Consider the following 8,291-nt stretch of genomic DNA (forward strand, 5'->3'; position numbering starts at 1 on the left):
AGAACAACTTAGAAGCAGAGGGACATAGAGGGAATGAAGTCCTGGGTCTGTGGCTTCTAATTCCAAGTGCTGCTGTGTTTTCTTCTGCCTTAGTTAACCCATCTGTAATGTGGGTAGAATCTTTTTTGGTAGCCACAGCCAGTAGCCCTGTGGCTCTCCTTAAGAATGTCATGAAGAAGAATAATTAAAATGATTGGTACTCTGCAAAGTATAGGGTGTTCTCTAACTAACAAATAACCTCCTATGTCAGTACTTCTCTTACAAAGAGGGTAAACATTCATTTAGAATTACAAAGTCTCAGCCCATTCTCAGCACGTGACTGAGAGTAAAGAATTCGACTCCTTCATGTACATGGTACATACGGACTGTCACCACCTCACAGAGGAGTGCACCCCACCGCGGAGGCTGGTTTTACGAAATCTGGAATTCTGTCATCGAGGGGAGGCCCCTGGCCATGTGCACCGCACTGTCCACCTTTGTGGCAATAAGCAGCTCGGGGTGGGCGGCCGAGGTGAAGTAGTTCATGCCACTGTGACTTTCCCAGAAGAAGATGAGGTTGGTGTCGCTCCCTGTGATGGTTTTTGGTGTCTCTGGCATCTCCTGGGATAAAGAGAACCGAATTCTGTTAGAGGACAGGAAGATGCTTCCCCGGGGAGCAACCCTCTAGGACGGTGACTCCAACGTGACAATGCGGTTTCTTCATTCATTTGCTCGTGAGTCAGGCATTTCCACATGCCTCTCGGAGGCCTGGCCCCACTTATTCACAGGAGTTGATTTTCTTAGTTAATTGGAAAGAAATTTTAATTAGTCATGACCGCCAATGACACTGGTGTCTCACTGTGTCCGGGGGAGCCAGGGACAAGCATCGATTGCTGTCTTCACCAAAGGCCTACAGCGGGGATTCTTAGCCCTCTAAGCATGGTGACCTCGAATAGTGTAAGTCACACCTTAGGGGAGCCATTTAGCATTTAGACGGCATTTATTTCCATATTTAAGTCAAAAAATTAAAGGTTAAACATACACAAACACCTTCCCAGTTATTCCAGGAACTGAATCTTTGAAAAGGATCTCTTTAGACTGAGCTCCTCCTGTGAGTGAACCGATACTGGCAGTACTTTCATAGAAAAATGAATTTCACTTTTCGAGTTGAGACACTTTTTCCCTACTCTCTTATTTATTTATTGGGTACCAGGGATTGAACTCAGGGGCACTCGGGCCACTGAGCCACATCCCAGCCCTGTTTTGAATTTTATTTAGAGGCAGGGTCTCCCTGAGTTGCTTAGCGCCTTGCTTTTGTAGTGGCTGGCTTTGATCCTCCTGTCTCAGTCTCCTGAGCTGCTGGGATTACCACACCCAGCTTCCCTACTCTTTTAAATCTAAAAGAAATAAGCATTCCTCTGAGGTTCCCTTGAGGTTTTCAATGTAGGCAAAGATTTTATTTCTCAAATTTATTCCTCTCCTACCTTTAGCCATCTCAGCAAATGGAGTTCCTCTTCTATTTCCTGTTGGGTATCTCTCTAACTAGGACCCATTCTAATTCTTCACAGCCTCTCTTTTGCTCTACTGCATGACCACAGTCATAGCCCCCAAACTGGGCTCTTTGCCTTCTCCTCTGCCTGCCTTCCTGTCTCTTCTTCCCGTAAGAGATCTAAGTGAGGTCGGGGCATTGCACTGTTTGAACCCGCCTCCAGTGGCCCTTCGCTGTCCCTGAAATGAAATCCAAATGCAAGCTCTACAAGCGCTGGCCTCTGAACGTCCTTCCTCTTTCTCACAGTGCACCAGCTCCAAGGGACCTAAGCTTCTTCGGATCCTCAGAAGACTAAGGTCTAAAAGGCTGAGGACTCTGACACACCCTGTCTCCATAGCTGCTGGCGCTCTGTCTGAACAAACAGAAGGCTCCATAAGCAATACTTGTTGAATACAAAAAAGGACGAAGCTGCTGCCCTTGGCTGTGGAGACCGTTTTCATTAGAATGGATCCTGTGGCAGGAGTTCTAGCTGGGGATAGGAGGTGCTGGATTTGACCTTTGCCTACTTATCAGTAGAGAACAGCTCTGTGGCTGCAGTGGGCTGGGTATATACGTCTGTTCTCTCCAGGGGTGGGGGGGGGTGGCAGGGATGAGGGGATAGGGTGAGGGATGATGGTGCCACCCAGGAATAGAGAGGCACTGGAGGACTCAGAAGGCCACGGTCGGCTTCATGCTCTTAGCAGGTGATGGGTCCTCTCTGACCTCAGTTGCTTCCTTCAGTTCCTGGAGGCAGACCCCACTGTCTCTATGCTGAGGACCATGTAGGATGGACCGTGGCTGTCAGTAACGGTGGATGGAGTAAACAGATGCCCAGGGCTGGGAGCAGAGTAGGGTCAGCCAGACAGAGGAATAAGAAGCCAGAAGGCAATTGATCTCCTCTATTCTCTCTCTCAGATGCTGCTGGGGTTGCCTCTGAGGACAGGTAAGAAGTCTGAGAGAGGTAGGGACTGTGGGAGGAAGGAAAGAGGACCAGGCCATGCTGCTGGGGGTGTCTGCCTGTTGGGATCCTTTATAAACCACAGGAGGTCAAGGAGGCAAAGCCGGACAAAGACAACTGACCTTGAGCAACACAGGTTCGTCTTCTTCTTGGGCACTCACGAAGAGGTGCGTTTTAGAGATTCTTAGCGTCACTGGAAATTTGGAATCCTCTGTTGTTGAAATGTAGGCACCCATGTCGAATTTCACTGGTAGAGAAAAGAGCCAAAACAGAAAATCAATCCATTGTATTTACTGTTTTTGTATAAGATCATGTGTTTATTGGGGGTGGGGGTGGGGAGAGAAATTAGGTCTCCAGGCAGGTCAATATTTAATGTTTTTAGAATTTTCTATGTCAACACACTGCTCAGGGACTCCATGAGCATTTGTAGGCCCCCTTGTAGATGTTACGTTGGTGGAATGAGATCCTGCAAGTTCTGAGTTCATGAGGTCAGCACAACCTACAATGGAGGGGTTTAGGAAGCTGGACCATATGAAAAGCAGTCCAGTTTTCCTTCGATCAATGTGTAATAAGGGCTGTCACTGTGCCTTCTGGTCTGGGCGTCCCACTTTGGGGTATAACCTGGTGGGGGAAGACAGTAATAGATATGACGGTGTTGGCAACAGAGCTACTGAGCCAACCCTGGCCCCGCAGAGCAGCACTGTTGCATACCCCGGTGCCACTAAAATGGCAAATACATAGACTGCGCCCAAATGTGCAAATATTGGAGTAATGTTCAGTAGAAAAAAACAGAATGCAAAATACTCTGTAAATGTCACAGATCCAAAGCTTGTTCACCAACGTGCTTCCAATCAGAAAGAGCCCTGCATGTCTATTGCAAAATCACCTCTCTGGATCTTTGAAAATAGTTTTGTACACTGATGACACATCCTGTGACAAAAACAGGCTTAGCATGGAATTTGGATCTGTGTGACAAAAATTTTTGGACACTTGAATTTCATTCTTGAGACCACAGTTACAGCCTAGTGGCTGTTTTGCCCCACAACTGTGTTATCAAAGACAGCAGGACGCGTCCTAATCGATGGTCAGGTTTTCTATGGAGAATGACTGCGCCTCACGGGTGTCTGGCTCAATCTGAGTAAGTCATTAAAACTCTGAAACTCAGTTTCCTCATCTTTAAAGTCAGGGGGGAAGAATATTTGTAAGAACCAAGAAGACAGCACTTCAGAAGGTTGTGTGCTCCCCTCCTCGACCCCCCAACCTGAGGAAAAGGCACGTCGGTCCTGCCTAAACTTTTTACGAGGGTGATACACTTTCTCCTGTTCTAGAGGATCTGTGCCAACCAGGATCTAGAGGGAGTTTTTTTTTTTTTTTTTTTTTTTTTAAAGCAGAAAGCTTGAAAGAAAGAAGAGGAAGGGAGGAGCCAAGTTGGCCTGTTACCTTCCTGGTCCTGGTCAGTTAATGACGTAGCCTTGAGGTACTGAGATGTCGGGTCTTGGATTATACTCTGATGGAGGGGGTCAGTCAGGGCAAACTCCTTTTGGATGATCCTCTTGTAGGTGTAACTCACATTGCTCTGGAGGAGGCGAGATGCGGACCGGGGCTTGATGGGCTCTGAAACCATTAGTGCAATTTTAGAATAATGTCTACATATGAACGCAGAGGACACATGCATCTTAACATGCTCACACGAGCCTAGCCAGTGGTGCTGGAAGGGCATCAGGACTAGCTGAGTCCAGGGGAGGAAACAGAGAGATGCAAAGTCAGTCAGCGCTAGACTTCATTCTAAGAGTAGCCTTGTGACGACTTATTTGTTTCTTTTTAAACTGATTTCACAGGCAATAGTTGTGTTTTTTTTTTTTAAAGAGTCATTTGTGTGACTTTCTCATTTTTGGTTGTCGGGAGGTTTCTAAGTGGCCAGGAAGACCACCAGTGTCCCCATCTATGTTTTCAAATGAATGCATTCTGAGATCAAAGTTATAAATTCTGAGCAGCAGAAGTGAGTTATTTTCATGTTCTTTCTTCTATTTCCTTGTATTTTAAAGCCTTCTAAGGTGAACATGTATCATTGCTTAGGAATGATCTTAAAAACATATATATATATATATATATATATCCTGTTTATGTTTCATTAAGGCATGGGGGAAACCCAGGATGACGTTAGTCAACTGAGTTAGATGTGAGGGCTTCCCGTGTACAGGTGTGTGGGCAGGCTACACATCTCCGTGAGCTGTTTTCTCCGATGTAAAAGGAGAGTGTGAGGTTGTTGCAGGGCAAGGAGAGAGTGTAACATTAATAAATGAGTGGTGTTGGTCATATTAATTAGCAGAGGTAGCAGTAGTGACAGTGGTGACAGTAACAACTGCTAGCATTTCTTGGGTGGTTACTCTACACCACACGTTATTCTCGTCCAGAAGTTTGAGAGTGATGACTCATTTAATCTTTACAATCAAATGAGGTAGGAACTCCAGGGGAGAGTAAGTACCAGAGAGTAAGGAGGCAGAGCTGGTAAGGAGAGGTTACCCACTAACAGTACAGAACTACTTTCTCCCAACCCTCTAAAAGTCACCTGACATTTACAACAGGCCAAGAAAGGAGCCCAGGAATGAGGATTCCAGCCTCAGGCCACTGCTGATCTCTCCCCCTGGAGAATGACCAGTTACCCCTCCTTTGGAGGTCAGCAGGCTGAACCCTGGCTGCCTCTGGTTATTTTGACTCAGACCTCTTAAGAGCTGGAGGCTGAGGACACCTTGTGCAGGGTCCTTACCTTCTTCTAGGTCGTAGGCAATGGCCTCCAGGTCGTCATCGGAGATGGGCTGATTGAAGCTCAGCCGCCTCTTCTTCAGGGTCTTCCCGTTGGCAGACACCAGCACCAGGCTCTCCTGGAAGGTGAGCTTGGATGTCTTCGAGGTTTCCGAGGTGCTCCGAGACATCAGCTTGTCCACGCAGGTCTCACCAAGTGAGTGGTAGCTCGTGGTGTAGAAGGATTTCTTTGAAGAAGGAAAAATGGCCACTGAGTGGCTACGGATGGCCGTGGAGAGGGACTCCTTTCAGAGAGCTACGTTCTGCAGACTGGGTGAGGGGGCTCTCTGGGTGGGTCTGGGACGCCACACGGACTTTTCCCTCCCTACCTCCTTTCTCCGTGTCTTGGGAAGACTTACATCCCTCTGACAGCTTGAAAATGAGATGTTGTCACGTGCTACATTAATAAATGATCTCAGTAGGGGGCAGCCTTACCAGCCGGTGGTGCCCCTCGGGGAAGCCTCTACTTGTTAGTGCTTGAAATACAGTCACCTCTGTTTCCAAGGGTTCTGTATTCTCAGAGCCAACCAACCTCACGTGGAGAATATTTGGACAAGAAATAGATGTTTTCCTCGTCTTTATTTCCTAAACCATGCACTCTAGCAATGATTTACATAGCAATTGCATTGTGTTAGGGTCTCAAGTAACTTAGAGATGATTTAAAGTACCCAGGAGGATGATTTGTGGAGGTGATTTGCAAATACTAGCTGTCCCCTGTCAGGGTCCTGAACATCTGAAGATGCTGGGATTGCAGGGTCCTGGAACCCATGCTGCGCAGATGCCCAGGGATGGCCAAACTCCTCTGGAAACATCTTTTAAAGCCGGTGCCACAACAAACAAAATAACACCTCTGGGCGAGGGTTTGAGATTTCTCTCTCAGTCGGTCTGCTTCTCCACCCGGCTGCGGGGGGCCGGGGGGGGGGCTGTCCCTCACCCCTGGTGCTGGCAGGAGAGAGGGTGACCACACCAGGTCAGGTCTGGAGACAGACCCCCTGTGGTGTGGCCAGAGGGGCCATCTTAGGGTGGCCCAGCTAACTGCCTAAAGACTGGCCCCGGAGCTCTCATGCTCAGGGTTTCAGGATAGTTCTGCTCTGTCCTGGAAAAGCCAGAGAAAGTGAAGAATGCCAGCAACCACCAGTAGAGCCAGGCAAGGGCTGAGCTCCCGAGGCGGATGAAGTGCTGGGTGACAATCGGCTCTAAGGACCACAGCCCTGGCTCACCTGATGCAGAGACAGATGGTCCATGGTGGAGTTGTAGTCTTCATCTTCACTGTCAAGAAAAAGAGGAAGTCAGTCATTTCACTGGGCTCACTGGGCATCCTCTTTTAACAGGACACGCACGCGACCATGACCACTATCGTGAAAATCAGGAGTTCTCCTATACACAGCAATCCCTACTTACTAATTTGGAATTAATCATCTTCAGAACAGGCCTTGAACTTGATTTAGGCCTCACCTATGAACCTGGCTCGGCTAACGATTTGGAGAGCTTTGTTGAACTTAAGCTCCTGGAGAGAAAAGAGCAACTTTTGCAACAGCAGGTAGGTCCTCTGCTTTGGTGTATTTGCTAAAACAGATTCCACGATGTAAACTTGGCAAAACATCCAGGCAACAACCTGATAGCCCAGTTTGTGTTAATATTTACCCTGGGTAAAGGGAACATCATGAAACACTCCATCATTTTAACTTTCTGTTCACTGAGATCTTTTTTCTGTATTGGAATGAGGTTTGGCAGTGTGCCTTCAGGTGCTTGTATGGCCGGGCAGCCATTTCCTCCACCTCCTGATTAAGATCAAAATCCCTGAGAATGGGCTCTCTCTCAGACAGTGCACTGTATCAGGGCTCAGCTGAAGCCAGACCTAAGTTGATGCTGACTCCGAGTAGGACCCAGTGTACCTCAAAGCTGACTTCTTTTTTGGTACCAGGATTGAACCCAGGGGTACTTTACCACACTGAGCCACATCTCCAGCCCTTTGTATTTTTGTATTTTGACACAGGGTCTCACTAAGTTGCTTAGAGTGTCGCTGAATTGCTGAGGCTGGCTTCAAACTGGAGATCTTCCTGCCTCAGCCTCCTGAGCCTCCGGGATTACAGGTGTGCACCACGGCACCCAGCTAAAGATAACTTTTCTAAAGTGTCCATCTGCCAGCCAATGTAATTTTAGTTTAACACGCTGGATGCTTAGTTTCCCTGGGTTTTTCTCTGAGTTCAGGGCCAGGGTGCCTCTCTGTAGCCTCTGTCTGTTGGCCCCATGTAACACCTACCTGGAGTCTAGTAAGCCTTGAACCCCTCATTAAATCACAAGAGGTAGGACATATTTTTTTGCTGTTTTTTATTGGTATGTATAATGACGGGAGTCGCTGTTACATATTCTTAAATGCATACAATATAACTATAATATTTGGCCAGTATCACTCCAGTGCTTCCTTTTTCTCTCCTCCTTCCTCCCTCATTCTCTTTCCTCTGCTCGTCTGACCCCCCTTTGATTTTCATGAGATCCTCCACCCACTTTCTTTTCCTCTTTCCTTTCTAGCTTCCACACATCGGGGAAAATCCACGACCCTGACCTTCTGAGTCCGATTCATCTCCTGGGAGTGTGGTGCTCCGGGGACCTGCTTCTTACCTGTAGCAGTCCTTCAGGTCTTCAAACAGGTCAGGGACTTTGGCCATGCTGACTTCTGCAACAGAAAACAGGGTGCTGTCAGCCAACCAGCCTGCGGCCCTGGCCTTTGGTGGGGAGCTGGCCGCCAGGTTTCCCCCGTTCTTCTCAGTCTCCTGCATCCTCTTCTAGGCCCCTGCCTCCTCTACTCAACGGGAAGCTCCCTGGAGAATGTCCTGTTCCTCTTGGTATTCCTATTGTCCCCAACCCAGTGCACAGCCCAGGATAGACACTCAGTGCTCAGATGGATTAAGACCAAAAACCCCTGAGGATGAAATGCAAATCTAGGGCAGAGACAGAGTGGAAAACTTTCCAGTTTTCTCCTATAGTTTTTGAGAGCTGAGGTTCCCTCCCGGAGGAAGACAC

At 47.9% G+C, this 8,291-nt stretch overlaps 1 protein-coding gene across 1 annotated transcript; it reads right to left on the reverse strand.

The window, feature by feature from the left end:
- Positions 1 to 250: 250 nt before the first annotated feature.
- Positions 251 to 7,965, reverse strand: IL1A (interleukin 1 alpha). Its single transcript, XM_081265381.1, has 6 exons — positions 7,890 to 7,965; positions 6,488 to 6,536; positions 5,233 to 5,455; positions 3,906 to 4,079; positions 2,588 to 2,712; positions 251 to 600 (listed from the first exon to the last, which is right to left on the reverse strand). The coding sequence occupies exons 1-6, from the start codon at positions 7,934 to 7,936 to the stop codon at positions 412 to 414; spliced, it is 807 nt and encodes a 268-aa protein (XP_081121507.1). The 5' UTR covers positions 7,937 to 7,965; the 3' UTR covers positions 251 to 411.
- Between the last annotated feature and the right edge of the window lie 326 nt (positions 7,966 to 8,291).

The sequence above is a fragment of the Spermophilus citellus genome (genome assembly GCF_964194105.1).
Source record: "Spermophilus citellus genome assembly, chromosome: 13".
In the NCBI taxonomy this organism is placed as follows: Eukaryota; Metazoa; Chordata; class Mammalia; order Rodentia; family Sciuridae; genus Spermophilus; species Spermophilus citellus.

Excerpts from the sequence above, each read along its gene's own strand:
- IL1A (XM_081265381.1), bottom strand. The coding sequence starts at position 7,936 with ATGGCCAAAGTCCCTGACCTGTTTGAAGACCTGAAGGACTGCTACAG. Across the intron at positions 4,080-5,232 it reads TGCCTACGACCTAGAAGAAG|AGCCCATCAAGCCCCGGTCC; the intron begins GTAAGGACCCTG and ends TAATGGTTTCAG. Across the intron at positions 601-2,587 it reads ACGAACCTGTGTTGCTCAAG|GAGATGCCAGAGACACCAAA; the intron begins GTCAGTTGTCTT and ends TCTTTATCCCAG.